General features: G+C 40.2%; 1 protein-coding gene across 4 annotated transcripts in view; it reads left to right on the forward strand.

Annotated features, from left to right (window-relative positions):
- rtkna (rhotekin a) overlaps positions 1–21,292 on the forward strand; it is a 73,844-nt gene that overhangs the window by 33,679 nt on the left and 18,873 nt on the right. The window contains exon 1 of one of the 4 annotated variants that reach the window (XM_077560439.1): positions 5,837–6,232. The exons of the other annotated variants lie outside the window; for them this stretch is intronic. Within the exon in view, the coding sequence (XP_077416565.1) occupies positions 6,209–6,232 (24 nt within the window). The 5' untranslated portion in view covers positions 5,837–6,208. Of the gene's footprint in view, positions 1–5,836; positions 6,233–21,292 lie in introns of those variants that run through there. 4 annotated transcript variants of the gene reach the window in all.

Raw genomic sequence — 21,292 nt, forward strand, 5'->3', positions numbered from 1 at the left:
CTGTCTGTCTGTTTTTCTTTTTTATTTTCTTTCTGTCTGTCTGTCTGTCTTTTTCTTTTCTTTCTTTCTTTCTTTCTTTTTTCCTTTCCTTTTTCCTTTCCTTTCCTTCCCCTTTCCTTTCCTTTTTCCTTTCCTTTTCTTTTTTCTTTCCTTTTCTTTCTTTCCTTTCCTTTTTCCTTTCTTCTTTCCTTTCCTTTCCTTTTTCCTTTTTCCTTTTTCCTTTCCTTTTTCCTTCCCTTTCCTTTCCTTTCCTTCCCTTCCCTTCCCTTCCCCTTTCCTTTCCTTTCTTCTTTCCTTTTCTTTCATTCTTCCCTTTCCTTTTTCCTTTCTTTCTTTCCTTTACTTTTCATTTTCTTTCTTTCTTTCCTTTCCTTTTTCCTTTCTTTCTTTCCTTTTTCCTTTCCTTTCCTTTCTTTCCTTTTTCCTTTCTTTCTTTCTTTCCTTTTCTTTTCTTTTCTTTTCTTTTCTTTCCTTTTATTTATTTATTTATTTATTTATTTTAATGACCATATATCTAAGGCCAGGCACTATTTCGCTATTTATTATGTGAAGATCTGATGGTTTAACAAACTTTTACTTAAAATGTCTTTGTTTTTATTTTTGTATTTAATTGGATTTAAAACAACAAAAATCATCATAAAAAAAATTCAAACCCCAAATTTAGTGTTGTTTGTGGCGCATTGTGTGCACATTGCCGACAAAATTAAAATGCAGCCAGTTCAAACGCATTAGTGCTCAACTTTTTTTTTTTTCCTACCACAGAAAATTCTCATGAGAACTCATTAAGTGATGTAGCGATACTGTTAGATTATGTCCGGGCAGTAATGACAGTCATTCTAATTTGGCTGTGTTGAATGTTGAAAGCATTTAAATAATCCAAATGCTCCGTATCTACAACTCACTTATCATTGCAGCTAGCGTGAAGAAAGGCTTGGGTTGTTCTGGAGCAAAAAAAGTAAAAAATAAAAAAATGACTGTGCTGTCAAAAAATGCCTCAGTGCCACAGGCAAGCTTTTTATGGGGAAATTCCAGGTTTAAGAGGCGGGCCCTCGGTAGTTAAAGCTTAATGACGTGGGAGATGTGTTGAAAGGGTCCCGCTGTTGTGGTTTGAGGTGCTGTTCGGCAACAGCCCACCTCCCCGCCTCGGCGGGATGAGGTCAGTGGGAGCAAAGCGCCCAGCCGGGTGATGTCATGTTTCGGGTTAACATTTTCACACACTGACCTCGTTATGCCTTCTGTCATCCCCTCGCACCCTCAACTTGTACACATGCCGTCCTTCAAGCTCACAGCCAACAGGTGACCATATGCTGGTCTACTGTATGCGTTATAATCCTGTCTTTACCGGGTGATGCAAAGGTTAATCCACGTGTCTCGCTCGGACTCTGTCTGTTTATTGGTTACAAGGAGAAGCTGGGTTCAATTTGATTGGTTAAGACAGAGAGCCAGTGACCCCTATTTGCCCTTTGTGTGTCACCACTCAGGAGACATAACATGGCTGCTGACTTTTATGTAGCAGCCAGAGTGTATGTTCAACATTAAAACACTTTGCACATTATCACCCACATACAAAAAAAATAAATAAAATATTTAAAAAAAAAAATAAAGGAGAGCAATGATGATAACATGTCAAATCGGTAAAATTAATCGGTAAAAAAAACACAAAAAAAACCCACTTTGCACCTCATTCTGTGACATTAACACTCTTGTGAGCACTTTCAGATCTGATCACTGTTTTTTTTTTTTTTTTGTTATATGATGAAACGTTATGTATATATATTTTTAGTTTGACTTTTGAGGTTGAGTTTTTCAACCCATCATTTCACTAAGAAAACATACTGTTCATGAATGATGGTGATGAATAAATGATCCTGTAATCAGTGTGTTGCAATACCTTTGCATGGCCAGAAGGGGGCAGCTACACCAGTTTTAAAATAGATGTACAGTTTATTACTGAATACAGTATACATTTTTGTAGGTATTTATCAACACGTGTAACACTTTTAATTATTTATTTTATACATTTGTATATCTATTTTATGCCCCAATCTACAAATAGTTGTACTTTTTGACTCCTTATCCACTTTAACCTTGAACATTTATTTGACCTCACAAGTGTGCATATCGTTTGTCGTTTAACTGATGCCTTATGTGCTGTTTCTTAATTTAATTTTACAGCTTGTCTTCTTTGTTTTGATGTTTTTATGGTGTACTTTGAGTGCCCTAAAAAGCGCCTATAAACATAATGTTTTTTGTTGTCGTATTTATGGCATTAACATGCGTTATATTGTATAATGATAAACTACTGCCGCAATGTTGTGCTAATCACATAATTAAACACTACTGTTCCACAATCTGATCAAATCCAATCATTTCAGCTGATCCGTGAGTTCTGGTGCTGCTTTTGGATCAGTCCCTGCCAGACAGCGGCCTAGTGACGTTTGATCAGCATTAAGATTTTATCGCCACGCACAGAAATGTGTTTAAGGAAATGTCCATCAGGGTGTGCAGCGGTCGCATTTCTCTGTTGTCAGTCATTCAGTAGGAAATGCGGTGGACTCAGCGAGGGGGGGGGGGGGGGGGGGGGGGGGCTTGTTGAGTAGTAGACACAGTAAAGGAATCTCCTCACTTCCTGGGAAAATGTGCTAGTAAGGACCGTGAATGAGGATAATGTCCATTCATTATGTCTCGTCATCTGGACGCTTGTGACAAATGATGTATCACCAACGGTGAACTGTGAATGTAAATTGTTCTCAGGACGCTCGCTTGGCGCCGCTACCTGCTGATGAAACCTTAATCTGATTAACGGCAGTATATTTACAGCTCTAAGTCCTCCTGCGTTATCAAGCCTCATCTTGTTTGGGTTCCATACGTCTTCTCGCTTATCGGCGCATTATGAATTTCTTCATGCCTTTTGTCCGGGTTCAAGCGGTGACGGAGCTCCCTGCTCTCTCAGTAGCTGAGTGTGCTTTCGCTGGAATTGAGTAGGAGTATGAATGGTTTGAGCAGGGGGAGAGACGAAACCTGACGCGAATTGGATTTATTAATTTTTTTACTGCAACTTTACATTGATATATAAATTAGTGTGCCAAAGGGCCCGAGTCCACAGAGAAGGATTTACAAGGACCACTGGGACCAAAAACACCATCTCATGGCCGTTCAAGCTTTAATTTCTTCAAGACAATAAAAAACAGTTGTTTTTATTCTCAATTAGCACATAAAACAAACTGCTGCTGCTGTCACAATTGAATATTTTTTAGAATCGATTAATCTATCAATTATTTAATCGATTAATCGACTAATCGGATTCATTTTCATTTTGCATTAACGTGTTTTACGAAAACATTTCCCCCCCTGATTACTGTTTATAAACCAGTGATTGGTGTTTATTTGGTACTTCATATTCGTATAGTGATGGAAAAAAGGGGATTGATGATGTACTTTGTTACAAAAAAATGACATTTGTATAGTATAGTATGTCAGCAAAAAAAGAGTACATTTTTGTCAGTTTCATCAATTAGCATTAGAATGTATCTAACTTTCATCATTATTCACAAACCTGTTGAAAACACTGGGGGAAAGAGCTTGTTGCAACATGGCCCTGGTTGATCTCTTATACTCTGCTGCCACCTGCTGGCCGTTTTTTTTTTTGGTAACAACTACCCATTGCTTCAACCATTGTCTTCAGTTCAGAGGCTGCATCAAAGCCTACTGTATGCTCTAGATGTATAAATATGTTTTGGGGACCATGGCAATATTTAAAATAGAACATTTTGCATACATTTTTGGGGAACAAAATAGATGTTGAACTATAAATGTAACCGAAGGCTGTGCTGCAAAAGATCCGCTTACTATCTTCTATGAAACTCTAGCAATGTAATACTAAACTCTTTGCACGACTCCCCGCTAAACTCCAGTGTGAACATGTTCCGCAGACGTGTTATTAAACCACGAGATGCACTCTGTTGTCATGTTGCTACGGGCCAAGGCTGCCCACAGACGGACTCTCTCTCCTCCTCCATCCATCCTCATCCTCCTACATGTCATCTGCTTGCATCTCTCATTTCACCGCTCACACACAAACAACTCACAACAATACCGTTTGCTCGAACAGAAAAACACCGTTTGGTTTGTGGCATACTAGCGCGACTACTGTCTCGTCTTGTTTGGAAGTGATGGCTCGGACGCGCCATTAGTTGTTATCCAGGGCGGATTTCCTGGAGGCCAGCTCCAAGTCAGCTGATTCCTCCCTTGAATCCTGTTTATTCCCACACTCAAACCTTTCCCATGTCGTTTTTTTCCCCCCCTTTCCACCTCGCCACAAATGGTGCATCAGCAGTTGACAAGGCCAAGCGCTTCGCTGCACAACAACTTGGCGTCATGCTCACATGGGCCCGGCCGGGAGCGCACGCAGGCATGCTTAAAGATGGATGACAGTTTGTATTTTTATCCAGAAGGATGAGTAACTGCTCTGTCAGTAAATACATGCATACGCTATGTAGAAATTAGACACGTGGTGATGTTATTTGTGCAGCTTGTCTACTTGTTGGGATATTGCGCTACCATTTAATAGAATGTGATTTTATCAGGTGTGTCAGAAAAGTTCCAGGACTGCGGTCAGAAGAGATCAAACTGTGAGTTTTTCCATTTCAAGAGTTGTTGGGTGCGCAAGTTTTAGAGCATACAGAAAGCTTTGATGTATCCTCTGACCTGAAGGGGACGCTTAAAGCAATGGTAGTTATTACAAAATCGACCAGCAGGTGGCAGCAGAATATAAGAGATCAACCAGGGCCATACTGGAAAAAAAAACTATTTTCCCCGGGTAAAAAAAAAAACTGATTTGTGAATAATGACGAAAATTAAGATTAAAAAAAAATGTTATTAAAAAAATTAAGATATACTCTAATGCTAATGGGTGCAAAAACGGAAACAGATAGAAATATACTTTTCCTGATGAAAGAAGAGAATCTAATCTTTCTTTTGGTAGGTTCCGTGTGTTTATAGCAATAGAGCACAATATTCTGTGGGCCTTGCAAAATCCAGTAAAACAGCTAGGAGCGTAGGGGGTTGCTTCAGTGAAAATGGCTGGGAGTGAATGAGTTAAAAAAACAACAACTTTTTTTTATCAAAACCTCATATTTTTCATATTAAAACAGGGTAATAGCAACAGTAGCATAATAAAGGTACATAATAGCTCATAAAATACATTATTTAATAAGAATAAATAATTTCATTTGAGTATTTAAGTGTGGTTCTATAGCCACCGTTTAAGGGTTATTCAGTTATATATTTAGTTGATGCCAGTAATGAGTAAAAAAAAAATATATATATAATAATAAAAAGAAGAAAAGCTTGCTCACCTACAAGCCTAATTGAGTAAAAACAATATAGAGCACGGATGGAAGTGGTGATTAAGCATACGTCATACTAACAAAACAAAAAAAGTTGACTCACTGCTTAAAATAAAATGGGTAAATAAAACAGACAGCATCTTCTTTTTTTCCCCCCCACCGTGAGCGGTGTAGGCAGCAACTTGCCATGCATTTTGCTCCCTTGAGCTTTTATAACATGCATTTTCATTATAGAGCGACGTATATAACCCCTGATGTTGTAAGATGAGCCAATGAATTTATGAATGGAAAATGTGGGTGGCTGACAAGCAGTGTAATGACACCCTTTCAATTGCTGCCAACACCTGGCGTGCCCTTTAAGCAACCCTAACTGTCCCCGAATGCGTGTTTGTAGGGGGGGCATGTCTAAAACGACAAGTCACTCCTCGACGTGCTCACACGCTCACCCCCGCCCTCCCAGGAAAAGCCTCTTGGTTGGTCCGTCCGTCCGTCGGTCACTCTTTATCCTCCCCTTGCATTGCTACTGCTGCAGCTTGCCGGGCGTGCGTGTGCGCGTGCGAGCGAGAGAGTGGGGGGAGTCAGGACCGAGCCGAGGAGCAGTTGGGACTCAAGCAAGGACGATGTCGGCGCCGGGGACGAGCCGCACGGGAACCTCGCACAATGGAGCGCCTTTTTACGCAAATGAGCGAGTGCGTGGAATGCGGGGATCCTTGACAACTTCCGAGTTCACCGACGGATTTCTAAGCATTTGATTTCGATTAGCACTTCAGATTCTTTCCCTGCTGTGCGTGACACAAAGCGGACATCTGAGTTGTTTACACGCGTGCGCGTGACGTTTGCTGCGTAAAGCGCCCAACATCATGAACTACACCAACAACCAAGCGGTAAGATTCCCCCTTTTTCGTGTCTTGTGGCTTGACAAAGAGTTGCACTGAGCTGCTGCTGGCTGCGTGGAAAATATCCGTCACTTGTCATCGACGACGTCACGCGTCGCGTGGACCACGTGGACGGGGCTGGCACGTATGGGTCAACCTCCTCCATTGGCTGCGGTGCTGATTGGGCTTCCGGTGATTAGGCCAGCTTTGACACTTGCTCGAGTGTGCATGCTCTTAACAACAGCTACTGTACATGTGTCGACTTAACAGTGCCTGGTTATGTCAGAGAAGTCGTTTGATTTTTCAAAAATACGGATCAGCGTTTGAAAATTGGTCACACTTGATGTTGTTCTGCTAAAATGTCAATTCAATGTCATATGCATGCCAAGTCAGAAGTAGTAGCAAATGTGCACAAACTATGTGCAAAAATACTTTTTTTTTTTTTTGTCAATCTATAAATATATATATAGTGTGTATGTGTGTGGTCTTGTTTTTGTTACGTAGTGGGGCCACCATTTTGGGATTTCACAGAGTTGTAGGGCCCACCCGTCCATGTGCGGCCATTTTGCTGGGCCCCACAAGTTTAGACCTCTTTTTGAGGGTCAAGACTTGGTTTTAGAGTTTAGGTTTGAAGTGGGTTATGGTTGAGGTTAGGGAAAGGAATAGGGCTGCAATTATTTTTGATGGTTGGGGTTAGGAGGAGGGGCTATGAAATGCATTATGTCAATGAGATGGTGTTTTTTTTTTTTTAACATAGGTAAGCAAGTCTGCCATTCAAGTGGTCCCGTGTTTGAATCTTGGCTCAGACTTTCCTGTGTCCCTTTTGCACTAGTTACATATGCACTCTAAAAACAGTTGGGTAAAAAATAACTCAACTCAACTACGGGTCAAAAATGGACAGATCCTCTACTTGGGTCGATTTGACCCAACTTTGAGTCCATAAATGGGTCTTTCAGCATAAAACAACTCATAAATAATAACTCATTCATTGCGTCACAAATTCATTTGAACTATTTCGATTAGTTAAAAAAATTCCACTTTTGTTAACAAGAGTATGAAAACCTAGAAATAAAATTATTGTACATTTAAAACAAATATAACCTTTGTGATTAATCGTGAGTTAACTAGTGAAGTCATGCGATTAATTATGACTAAAACATTTAATCGCCTGATACCCCTAATTTGTAATAATCTTTTCTTTAAAAAAAATTAAACATTTTATTTATTTATTTTTAATAATCGATTTTTTTTTTAAAGAAAAGATTATTAAAAATTAGGGGTGTCAGACGATTACAATTTGTAATCGTAATTAATCGCATGACTTCACTAGTTAACTCACGATTAATCACAAATTTTATATCTGTTCTAATACAAAATTTTTTTAAATTAGGTTTTCATACTCTTGTTAACAAAAGTGGGGGGAATCAGAATTGTGTCATTTGAGTCATGCAGTGTAAATCCAGCCATGTGTCTTCAGTCTTCACTGGTTGCAGTCAGGTCATAAATATTTCCAGAAGCCTTAACAAAGTAATTTATGATGAAGAACACAAACAACTGTTTTGGTTGTGATTGTCCTCGCACATGTCTACGCTGAACACTCAACACTTCAAACAATTATGGTGTCGTGGAAAAAACTTAAACTTGGCTTGCGGCTTTGCACAACCTCCTCTAATCAGCGTTTGTGTCACCACTGAAAATCAGACGAATCAAATCACTGGCTGATAAGTCGTACAAAATGACGGAGTGCTTTTAAAAATCAGGGCCTGGCCTGGTGAGTGACGTGGGTGTCAGCGAATCAGAGCTTTTATAGCGTGGCCTTAACTCCGTCATAAACATGTATGTCTCCTGTTGAGTTGTTGGCCTGGTGAGTGACGTGGGTGTCAGCGAATCAGAGCTTTTTAGCGTGGCCTTAACTCCGTCATAAACATGTATGCCTCCTGTTGATTTGTTGGCCTGGTGAGTGACGTGGGTGTCAGCGAATGAGAGCTTTTTAGCGTGGCCTTAACTCCGTCACAAACATGTATGTCTCCTGTTGATTTGTTGGCCTGGTGACTGACGTGGGTGTCAGCGAATCAGAGCTTTTATACCGTGGCCTTAACTCCGTCATAAACATGTATGTCTCTTGTTGAGTTGTTGGCCTGGTGAGTGACGTGGGTGTCAGTGAATCAGAGCTTTTTAGCGTGGCCTTAACTCCGTCATAAACATGTACTGTATGTCTCCTGTTGAGTTGTTGGCCTGGTGAGTGACGTGGGTGTCAGCGAATCAGAGCTTTTTAGCGTGGCCTTAACTCCGTCATAAACATGTATGCCTCCTGTTGATTTGTTGGCCTGGTGAGTGACGTGGGTGTCAGTGAATCAGAGCTTTTTAGCGTGGCCTTAACTCCGTCATAAACATGTATGTCTCCTGTTGAGTTGTTGGCCTGGTGAGTGACGTGGGTGTCAGCCAATGAGAGCTTTTTAGTGTGGCCTTAACTCCGTCATAAACATGTACTGTATGTCTCCTGTTGATCTGTTGGCCTGGTGAGTGACGTGGGTGTCAGCCAATGAGAGCTTTTTAGTGTGGCCTTAACTCCGTCACAAACATGTATGTCTCCTGTTGATTTTTAAAGGCCACGTGCATCAGCATCACTCCGAATTATTTAAGAGCTTGACATGATCTTTCTATTCCCGGAATGGAGTTTGTGTGTTCGTACCGCTGTTCAAACCGCAACCATGCTGGCTCCTTAGCTGCGAAAAGGTCACTGATGTTCCACAACATCTCCTCTTTGGATGCTTTCTCTGCAGTGCCACAGCACAACACTTGAGGTCTGCGCCGCTTGATTGCATCAGGCCGTTACAGCAATTTAGCAGCGCTCTTCAAATGCGTTTCCGGACGCCGCTTTTCATTGTGTCTGCAGATTCTGCAAGCGCGGCAGCAGCGAGGATGGAATCCTCTTACAATCAATAACCACTCACTGCAGAGAAGCTGCACTGTCTGTCAGTAGATCTGGCTCTTCACCCACTCCTCTTTGGATATCTACGGAGATAAATAGCTCCAGTGTTGTCTCCGCTCCTCTTTGTCCCGCCCCTGCTGCAGCCACGTGTATGTAAGTGTTTTTCTGTGCGCTGCGGAGGTCATATTTCTCTTTCTGTAAATGCTGCACATGCAGCTTCTACTGCAAACCAGGGGCCAGTCGAGGATCAGAAGTGAAGGGCCAACGCAGTTTTTCTTTGGCACATTTGAAAGAAAGAGAAGCATAACATGTTTTTTTTTTTTTTGGGGGGGGATCTGTGACTAAATCTTTAAATCTGATAAAGGTTATTTACAAAGTAAATGTTGAGCCACAGCTATAGTTTCCGAAAAGGAGTTTAATATTGCATGACACAAAATGCAAGCTATGATTAAATACAACAAAAAATAAGGAATGCTAATGATGGCACTTTAGTGGCTTGTTTAAAATGGACACACAATGATATTTATTATAACAATGATAATAATCTCTAAAATTTTTAGGGTGCTAGGATTCAATTAGGGCAAGTAATCGATTACCAAATTAATCAACAACTATTTTAATAATCGAGTAATCGTTTGGAGCCATTTTTTTTAAAAAAAATTTCAAATTGTCCAAATCTTCTGATTTCATCATACCACTGATTTCTGTAGTCTTTCATGAAAGAAGACTAATTATCTTCGGTGTTTAATCAAAGTAAGACATTTGCAAACATCTGTTTCTAACAATGACCAAACCGGTAACATTGTACATAACACACACACATATTTTTTACGAAATAAACACCAATCACTAGTAAATAAAATGCTTTTGTAAGACACTTAAATGCTAAATTAAAATGAATCTGACTAGTTAATCGATTGAATAATCGGCAGATTAATCTATCCTAAAAAATATTCAATAGTAGCAGCACTAGATTCAATTTAGGGGTTAACAAACCCCCCCCCCCAAAAGGGCTAGAAACGCCCCTGTCCTAAGCACTGAGAGTCACACAGTCATGTACCCCTTTCTTCTGTGCAAGAGTAACGAGTGAATTAGACTTGAGGGGGGGGGGGGGGGGGGGATAACAGCTGTTTGTACTCGACTACTTCATAAAACTGCCTCAGCAAACACAACGCACCAATTATACATCTTTTAAGTCTAAAGTTATTCATGTGCTCTGTTTTTTACTTTTTCATTGCTACTTTTTGGTCCTTCGTGCAGGCTTTGACCTCAAAACCACTTCAAAATGAGCTCTCAGTAATTTTCTCTTCACCCCCCACCCCCCACCCCCCACCGCGCTTCTTTCACAAAAAGTGTTGTGGTGGGCTTCTTAACGGTTTATTCAGACAATGTGAAAGGGGATAAAATGGAGGAATACTGTACAGTTGAACTTCCCAGGTGAAATGCTACATTCCGTATAGCTGCTTGCTGGCCAAACAGGAAATACTGCAAATGCATCGCTCCTACGTCAAGCTTTGGCTTATCATAAATCTTTATGAACTATCCTTTTTTTTTTTTTCATATCCTTAACAGTTATACAAACATACTGTACTGTAATATGCTGGTGACTTTTTTTTTTGCGTTCGATGAGCTAACTGGTGGCTAGTGGTCATCGTGGAAAGACCTGCGACAACCTGCTATGCTACATTTCAGCTGCCCGAGGCTTGAGGCGGATATTTCAAGCATGAGAGCGAAGACATGATGAAGTCTCATTTTATATACGTGGAAAAAATTTTTTTTCTAATTATTCACATTTGACTCTCCTCTGTGGAGACGTTTATTATCACTTTAGAGGGTCTTCAATGTATACCGTAATAGAAGGGACAAATGTTTATGCGAGTTGATTTCACATGGTAGAGGCGGTAACCATTTTGTGCGAGTTTATAGCCAGATGTATTTAAAAAATTTTGTGGGAAAGATTTGGAGATGGGCCTGAGTTATTGATTGATAGTGTTTTGTGATGTATAATTAATGCTAACAAGATAATGTGTAGTCACTGCATCTTGTCTTAATGGATGCATTATGTTGTTTCCTACCTAGTGGCCATTAGTGGCATGCACCTTTTAATTCATTCCCAACTTAGCCAAATGGACTGCTGCAGAACAAATAATAAGCGCAGGATTTAATTATTATTTTTTTTTTTTCCCAATTGTAAAACTATTAACTCTTTGACTGCCAGAGGTTTTCAGAAAAGGGATGCCGTGGGTGCCAGCCGATTTAAGCATTTTGACTGATCTTTTGACTGATCTTTCAAGGTCCACAGAAAATTATGTGTTTGGACTATGGAAACACACATACTACCAAATGAAAGATTGGACTCTCACCTTTCATCAGAAAAAAAAGTTTGTTTCTACCTTATTCCGTTTTTGAGTAATCAACAATAGAAAATGGTTAGTTTCACCTCTGTTTTGAAACAAACGTCTTTTAACGTCTTTGGCACTCCTCCATAGGATTTTACTAAACGTTATTTAACGTTTTTGGCAGTCAAAGAGTTAAATGGAACTGGGTTGTAAACATTGCAATGCGGAACAAATTAGAAAGTGAATGGAGTGAAGTTCCCCAGGCTGACGAAATGAGCACGCCAATACAGTTGCAACTTTTTGACCGTGGCACCTTTTTTTTTTTGCAGGATTTGTCTACAGCTGCTGGAGGCTGGACTTAATTTTTTAATAACAGGAATGTGAAGAGGTTTAACTCGGAGGCCCCCGAGCTCCTCTGTCTTCCTGTTCCGCTTCCTTTCTTCTATTCAAACAAGGCATTTAAAAATTAATTGTTAAGATACTTGCTGGGAAATGATTCCATCTTGGAATAAACATTTCCTTGTTAAAAAGAAGCATTATTACCACAATCCAAAACAAATGGACGAACAAGGAAAGCATTTTCCTCGTTTGCCATAAAAGAAATGTTGCCCGTAGAGTGTAAAAAGACAGATATACAGTTTGGTGAAGAAGTGATTACGAGGCGGCCACAGGAACGAGCAGCCTGCGCGGTTGGTTATCTGTCTGCGGCTGATGCAGTGCGTCTGGCAGCGGATCACAACCAACCTCGGCCTTACTTGATATCTCGTTTATCTGAGCAAGCAGATGCTCAACTGCCACTTATCTACAGGAGGCTGTTGGCGAATACCTCCTGTTAGCTCGGTGCAATTAGCTTTTGTTTCGCCGATACGCGCGCAGCCGCTGCTACGAGCTTGCGCGCTCACTCCCGGCCAATTCCACCGTTTAATCTCATGCCGCTCACACGATGAAATTCTAGTATCTTTATATAGAAGGATTAATATTGCTATTCTCTATTTTCTCTGCGCGTTTGAGGATTAGGTGTACATTTTGTTCGATTTGTATATGCATATATATACTGTCATGTGACCTCTAGTCTGTTTTTGCAGGACGCTGGTCAACTTCTGATTTGTTCATATAAGAGATCATGGAAATATGAATATTTTGTTAGCCGGTCAAACTGTTTCCTTAACTCATTCACTCCCAGCCATTTTTACTGAAGCAACCCTCTTCACTCCCGGCTGTTTTACTGGATTTTAACAGATTTTGCAAGGCCTACAGAATATATTGTGATTAGGGGTGTTAAAAAAAATCGATACGGCAATATATCGCGATAATACAGCACACAATTCTCGTATCGGTTCATATGCAACCGAATCGATTTTTTAAGATCAATTTTTTATGGAAATATTCAACAAAATGTCTTACTTAGGGTTTGGTTTCACACTTTAAACATGGAAGAATGTTATATGAATGGAACATTAAGCCGTAATATTTTATTTTAATGCTGTTCAAACATGAAACTGATTCCAACCTGTTTGTTAAATACAGTGGCTCACAGTTTTAAGCCTGAAGTACATTTTCATACAAATCTTACAGTGTACATGTACCAGTTTACTGATTAGTATTTTCTAAATTTTAGTTAAAAAAAAAATCGCAATAATTGACTTATCGATTCGTATCAAGATTAATCGGTATCGAATCAAATCGTGACCTATAAATCGTGATACAGATCGAATCGCAAGGTACTAAACAATTCACACCGCTTATTGTGATCTATTGCTATAAAACCTACCAAGAGGAAAAAAATATTTTTTTTTCATTTATTTTTCGTTTTGCAGCAATTAGCATTTGTATTTAGCCAAGTTTCACAACATAAAAAAAACGTATAAATATGTTTTTGGGACCATGGTAATATTTAAAATAGAACGCATTTATACGTTTTTGGGAGCAACTGAGTTGTAATACAAATGTAAAATGTAAACCAAAAATGTGCTTACACCACAGTTGGTTATATTTCATAATATGTCATGTAATATTTTTTTCTTCTCTTGTTGAGGGCTGGCCTTTTGTTGCGAATACGTGTTGTAAAAAGCCAACGAAAAGGCAAATCATACCTTTTGATTGATCCTTTTATGCTTGCTAAATGAGGTTACATGAGCTTATCATTAGGCACATGCGGCTCTGAAGTTCTGAAGTAATGAATACAGTTGATTTTGAGATAGAATCATGCAAACTGTTGCTTTAAGACCAATTAGGCCACATCACATTGTTGGGACTGAATCTGGAGCATCAGTAATCAGAGCAGGCTCTCGGGGCTCCTAAGCGGGCAGAGGGTGGAAAAAGGTTCGATACTTGTCTCGGCTTACATTTGTTCTTTCATGTTTGTCAATAATTCATCCTTTTACTTTTCTGCCTTTTAATCGACGTCAGCTCTCAATCACCCTGAATGCAACCTTTTTTCTACACTTCAGCTTCCTCATCTGCAAAAAAAAATCGATTTTTTTCTACTTGAATGTTCTTGGTTAGAAGAAGAGTACTTTTTTTTTTTTTTTTTTTTCTAATCCTCATATACTGTACACTACTGCCGGAATATTGGCTTATTAAAGGTTCACTCAAGTGATGTGCATCTCAAACCCAAAGGCTTCATGAATATTCTAATTGCCTACTTTCACCTGAGGGCTATTGCGAGTCGATAATAATTCAAGGACACACACACACACACACATAAAGCTTGGCAAAAAGGTGTGTGGCTCTTGTTCACCTTCCTGTCAGACAAAAGTGTCTGCATAGCGGCTTTCACGTGTGGGCCAGAACATGTGCTTCCTTAACACATGTGGCCATATATTCTAAATAAGGCAACAGTACTAACAGTTATGAATTATGGAGTGCAATAAAAGCAGCTTCAACTAGCGGGACCCTTGGCTAGAAAAAGAGACACGGAGCGAGACGTGGAATAAATAACTGCTTTTCCACAGCTTGGACTCCCAACAACTCACAACAGAGACAGTCGACGACATTGAACTATATCGCTAGGTTTGCAAATTCATTTTTGGACGTGTATTGGGTCTCTTATGTTTTGATCTGTGATGCGGTAGTTTGCCGGTTGTAAATGCTAGTTAGGGGGATCCGAGGCAATTAGCTTAGATTTACACTTCTGCGATTCATTCAAAGAGGGACGTGGAGGACTCGTGTGTGTTTTTGTGTCAGTGCGTGTGTGAAATGAAATTGTTAATTGGCCGGGGAAGTTAAAACGAGCTGATTTGCAAGCGTCAGCTCATTAGGCCTCTTCAAATGGGCTTCAGTGCGTTGGCAAATGATGAGGCCGGACTTGTGAGAGGAAGATAACCAAGACCACCCCTCTCCCCCCAACTCCCCTTCCGAAGTGCAGAAGCTTAATGTTTACAGCCCCACGGGGACCCCTGCAAGCTCATCCTAGTCACACCCTCCCTTTTAGCTTAACCCCTTTTTTCACAGCTTCCCCCTCTTAGCAGCATTCCAGGGTGTCCAGGCTATTCCGCTAATATTTCACAAAACAGTAAAAAAAATCTCTCATTTGCTCCCAAAAACGTATTAATATGTTCTATTTTAAATGTTTAAGTGTCCCAAAGACATATTTATACGTTTTTTAAATATATGTTTTTTTCCAGTGCTGTCCAAATTAATGGATTAATTAATCACAAAAAAAATCATGAATTAACGCAGATTAATCGCACTATTAATTTTGACCATAGATTACCCTTTACCGTGCCAGCGAATGGCTACGTTTACGGTAGCACAGGTTGTGTTTGAGCAATAAACATAATTACGTGCATTAAAGTGAACCATTTAATAAATATTTGTGTATCACATTTAGAATACTTGTTTATGTCAAAATATTGGGGTGATTGTTTTTTTTTTAAATTATACAAGTAATTAACTGATCAGAAAAAGAGGAGCATGAGCGTGTGCAGTGGATCCAAAAATGTCCTCATAGCATTAAATGTCAAAAGAATTAACACATAATTGGTGCTCTTCAAATTTGATTTAAAAAGCCTTTTTTATTTATCGTGCTTAATCAAAATTCTAAAATGTGATTAATCTGATTTAAAAAAATTATCGTTTGACAGTGGTATTTTTTTTTTTTTATGCTGGAGCATACAGAAGGCTTTGATGCAGCCTCCTAACTGCAGAGAACGGTTGAAGAAATTGTAGTTATTACAAATATGGCCAGCAGGTGGCAGCAGACCAAAAGAGATCAACCAGGGCCATGTTGAAAACAAGCTCATTTACCCACAGTTCTATACAGATTCGTGAATAAATGAAAACAAATAGAAATATACAGACTCTAATCTTTCTTTTGGTAGGTTCCATGTTTGCAAAATCAGTCAAACTCCAGTAAAACAGCCGGGAGCGAAGGGGGTTGCTTGAGTGAAAATGGCTGCGAGTGAATGAGTTTAACACTTACAGTATTTTTGCTATTTTCTGCCTCTGAAGTTATTTCTCACCAAAAAGTCTTGTTTTTTTGGGGGGGCCTTTTATTTATGTATTTATTTGTTTTTGCTGTTCTCCCTTTGGAGTTATTTCTCACCAAATAGTATTTTTTTGGGGGCCCCAACCCCAGTCATGGGGCCCTCCACATTCTTATAGTGTAAAGATTTTGAGCAAAAGCACTCTGAGGATAGGAGAGACAATTCCAGCATGTCTGCTGGAGGTGTGAACCAGCTTGCCGTACTGAGAGCTGTCAATCAACGGACACACGCTGAGCTTTGCTCATCCAAATCATGAAAGATAACGCGCTATTTCTTGAAACAGCCATTTGATATGTTTGAGAAAGAACACGCTGAATGATGTCAACAGGAGGTTGTGTGGTGGGAACATCTTTTATCTTTCCATCTGTGGATATTCTCATCACCTGTTAAAGAAATTGAAGCGGGGAAAATTGGTACATCCCGTCTTTTTCTAAACCTTTCTCTCTCTCTCTCTCTCTCTCTCTCTCTCTGATAGAAAAAGCTGACTAATAAACTAATAATGGCACATCACATTGCTCTCTCTCTCTCTCTGTCTCTCTCTCTCTCCATCTCTCTCTCTCTCTTTCTCTCTCTCTCTCTGTCTCTCTCTCCCTCTCTCTCTCTCTTTTTTTCTCTCTCTCTCTCTCTTTCTCTCTCTCTCTCCGTCTCTCTGTCTCTCTCTCTCTTTCTCTCTCTCTCTGATAGAAAAAGCTGGCTAATAAACTAATAATTGCACATCACATTGCTCTGTCTCTCTCTCTCTCTTTCTCTCTCTCTCTCTGTCTCTCTGATAGAAAAAGCTGGCTAATAAACTAATAATGGCACATCACATTGCTCTGTCTCTCTCTCTCTCTTTCTCTCTCTCTCTCTGTCTCTCTGATAGAAAAAGCTGGCTAATAAACTAATAATGGCACATCTCTCTCTCTCTCTCTCTTTCTCTCTCTCTCTCTCTCTCTGATAGAAAAAGCTGGCTAATAAACTAATAATGGCACATCACATCTCTCTCTCTCTCTCTCTCTCTCTCTCTCTTTCTCTCTCTCTCTCTCTCTCTCTCTCTCTCGCTCGCTCGCTTTGATAGAAAAAGCTGGCTAATAAACTAATAATGGCACATCACATCGCTCTCTCTCTCTCTCTCTGTCTCTCTCTCTCTCTCTCTCTCCGTCTCTCTCTTTCTCTCTCTCTCTCTCTCTCTCTGGTAGAAAAAGCTGGCTAATAAACTAATAATGGCACATCACCTCTCTCTCTCTCTCTCTCTCTCTCTCTCTCTCTCTCTCTCTCTCTCGCTCGCTCGCTCGCTCGCTTTTATAGAAAAAGCTGTCTAATCAGCTAATAACGGCACATCACAACTCTATAACGGGCACTGGTGGCACCCCAGAGTGTCCGTGCGTGCGTCTTAATTCATGAATTGCCTCGCACAGCCACCTTCGGCCTGCCAGTTGCTCGCATTAGGATTTTTCCACGGCCGTTGGAAAGGCCTCCTTCCTTGGCAGCAATTTTACTTGGCTCTATTTTGAAATTCGGTCACAAGCTTGTGTTTAAAGCTGTTGAGTTGTGTCACAAGGGCAAACAAAAAAAGTATTGTCTGCACTTGTATGAATATAAATTTAGATTCATGTGTTTTTTTTTTTTTTCCATTTTGGATAGTAAAATATAAACAACAGGGATACAGTGAAGTGTGGGGGACACTTCACTTGTTCGTTCTGTTGTTATAATAAACTCGCCCATTGGTCACACGCAACGTTCTTTTGATCTCTTGATGAGATTGAGCCTGGAAGCGGCACCCAGCCATGCATAAATCTACTTTCTGCAGGCGTATTGTTTATATGCCGGGGGACCACACACACGGCCGTAAAGTAGAAAATGATGCGTCAGTGTACATTGTATTTACTGTATATGAGGCTGCAGTTGGGTTTGTTTGTTCACACAGTTCACACATAAACACATATTTAAAAAATTGAAAGTTATACTGCAGCCTTACATTCCAACCAGTAAAGCTTCAATATCACTACACATTTGGTTATCTGTTATCTGTTATCTGTCTATAAGGTAACATGGCATTCATATTCTTTCTTTTTTTTATACACACAAAAAAAAAGCTACATTCTTCTTTGTCTCTTATATGTCCCTATCTTTTACATTAGTGCCCCCTAGTGTTCAGACCGGGGAATCACATAATTTGTCACCAGGCTGTTGCTCTTACTGTGTCTCAAAATAGTGGTAATTAGGCGCGTGCCAAAAAATTGATTCTCATAAGAATCGCGATTCTCATTTAGTACAATTCAGAATAGATTTTAAATGTCCCCAAATCGGTTTTATTTAAATAATTTTATACTGTCTTCCCTTTGTTTGTGTGTGCCTTTTATTGGGAGCGCTGTTCATGTTGTACTCGATCTGGCCACTTAGGGGCAGTGTGGTCTGATACAGTTAAGTTGTAGCCACATTAGAGAGTAGAAGGAAGTCACGATCAAGTTATTCCACTAAAAGTAATTTTTTTGCAGTGTGGAGCCGTTCTTTTGAGTTATAAAAGTGCCGCGAGTAGAGCACTAATTAGCATTAGCGAGTCAGAGTAGCGAGTAGATCATTACGATTCCTTGAACATCTATAAATTGAAGCAAAAGTCATTGTCAATCAAATCATTTTGAATCAAAAATTGGTCTTAATCAAATATGGATTCTTAACTGAATCGCGTACCCTAAAATCGGAATTGAATCGAATCGTGAGACATTCAAAGATTCCCACCCCTAGTGGTAATGGTGCTTCCTTAGTTTTGTCATTCAATTATTTATTGACCTTGCTACTAGGATAGTGATAGTGGGAAGGGAAGGGAACTCAGTGGTACACCAAGAAACCCCCTGTGGTGTGTTCTGCTATCGTCCTGTCATCCATTTTGTGTAACATTTGTCCTCACTGGAATCCTGGGTATGTTGGAGCCTGTCTCAGTTGACCGTGGGTGGGGGAGTTAGGTAGACGCTGGAGTGGTTGCTACCAATCACCATCTCCAATTTTCCAGACTGTATGTCCAAACTTGTAAACCGCTATTTTCTGCTCTGCTTTGTCCTGACATCCGAACCACAGCTGCAATGTACAACACTCAGGATGTTGTAATGGGAATGAGAACACCGTTTATGACTCCTGCAGGGTTTTTTGCTCCTCGTGTTTGTTAATTTTGCCAAGCTGTGACTTCTCTTGTTCATTAGCAAAGTATTTGATGGATTACGGTACGACATCAAATTGAGTAAGTGGAGGAAGCATTTGACACAAGTAATGTCAAATGGATCAAACTGTTGCTATTATAAAAGCTTTATTAAAGGAGCAGGCTTTGTTTTATGTTACATTTTAACCTTCCTAGATGTCATTCAAGTATAAAATAGAAGAAGGGTGGTGGGTGGTGTCTGGTCGGTGCTGGATTTCACTTTCCTTTCTTTTCTTTGATCCTTCCTCGGGTCTCCTGACGGCCTCACAGCTCTGGCTGCGTTCTGCAGTGTTCGGTTTAGGTGAACGGTATGGGATTTTTTAAATAGGTTTTAGGTGAACTAATGAATACGCATACTCACCCACATACAAAATAAAAAATAATTTAAAAAAATATATATATATATATAAAAAAAAAAGAGAGCGATGATGATGACATGTCAAATCGGTAAAATTAGCGAATGAACAATACTGAGCTCTCCAGAAGAGAGAGAGAGAGAAAAAAAAAGTATAAATAGAAGTTCAAGTAAATCTGCTCACCGCTTTGAAGATGGTGAAACAAGGTCTCCGTCGTGTTACACGTTTATAGCTGACATTAATAAGTGTTGTGTAACTGAAATTAAGGTCATTAGAAAAATATAGTTTGAACTCCCAAGTTGTATTTAGATTAAATTTGACCGAGTGGCTCTGTATAGTAATTTTGCCAATCCATTCTTCCACGTCTCTCCTTTTCCCGTTCATTTTTTGTGCGCGGTTCATGTTCAGCTTCGCTAACTGCGCTGTGGGTGTGGGAGAGTGCGAGTGCGAGTAAAAGGAAATGTCTGAGGAAGAGGGCGGAGAGGAAGGCGAGGCGCATAATTGCGGCCGGCTGATTGAAAGCCAGCACGTTGGTCTGTGGAGTCCCCCCTGTGTGTGCGGGTAATTCTTGGAAAGAACACACACAACATACTCTCCGTCCGTGTATGTATCCCATCCCAAGCATTTCTACCGTGGGAAAAGAGTTTGTTTGCATTAAATCAACTCCTCACTTTTACTGTATATTGGCCACAATTCCACAGCAGTGAGACATATGAGATGATCAAAAATCATTTCTCCCAATGAGCTAAATTCATCACAATTATTGTCTAGCTGTAACGTTAGCCGTTTGGTCAGATACAGGTCAGAGTTCAAGGGTCGGTGATCCAACCGGGAAAAAGCCTACTCATGCGGAACAAGAGATCGTAAACGATCCGTTACACGCCATCTGCGGGGGCGTCAAATCCACAACCCAACACTTGTATGTTTGCATAGGTGTTGTGTGTTAGCGTGTGAGATCGCACCCGTGGACACACTAATGAAGATCAACGCAAACACACGCGCACAACATGACCAGATGGGGACGGACGGAGAGGTCAGTGAGGAAGTGACCATCTGGTGGTATAAGCACTCAAAATTCCCCACTCGAAGCTTGCTGTTGCGTAAGTTGTATACTTTCGGCGGCGTGGGTCAGTGGCCGAGTGGGCGTCCGTCCTCCCGTCCGTAGGGTTGTGGGTTCGATCCAAGCGTCCTTGAGCAAGACGCTGAACCCCCGATTTGCTCCCAGTGGACCTGGCAGCAGTCGACCACTGATGTATGAATGGTTGAATACATTTATGAGGAGATGGGGACTTGACATTTGCGGCGGCGGTAGAGAAGATGAGGAATGGAAGCTTACATGATAAAAGTGGATTGAATCTTGTCATGATGGCTGAATGACTTTGGAGACAAACAAAACACTTATGTTTATCCTACAAAGTACAAACTGATTGATCAGTTGACATTATTGTTTGTCCACTTGGGGTTCAACACCATCATATTGTAACTTTGAGTGTTTGCGACTTTAAAAGGAGGAGCCCGGAATGGTGAGTGACATGGGAGTCATTAAAGGAAAACAATTTATTTTTGAACTCGCAATGTCTCTTCTCTCAAGTAGTCCCGCCATCCATCCATCCATCCACTTATCATGATTGGCGTTCATCTTGTCGTCTTCTTTTTTTTTCTTCTTTTTTAGCTTTGAAGCAAAAAGGCATTTGTCTGGAAAAAAAGAAAAGAAACTTCAAACTGCTCTTGTCGCTAGAGTCTCTCACAGGCCGATATTGGGTACTAATGGACCTTTGAAGCA

Source organism: Vanacampus margaritifer, chromosome 3 (assembly GCF_051991255.1).
Source record: "Vanacampus margaritifer isolate UIUO_Vmar chromosome 3, RoL_Vmar_1.0, whole genome shotgun sequence".
Classification (NCBI taxonomy): Eukaryota; Metazoa; Chordata; class Actinopteri; order Syngnathiformes; family Syngnathidae; genus Vanacampus; species Vanacampus margaritifer.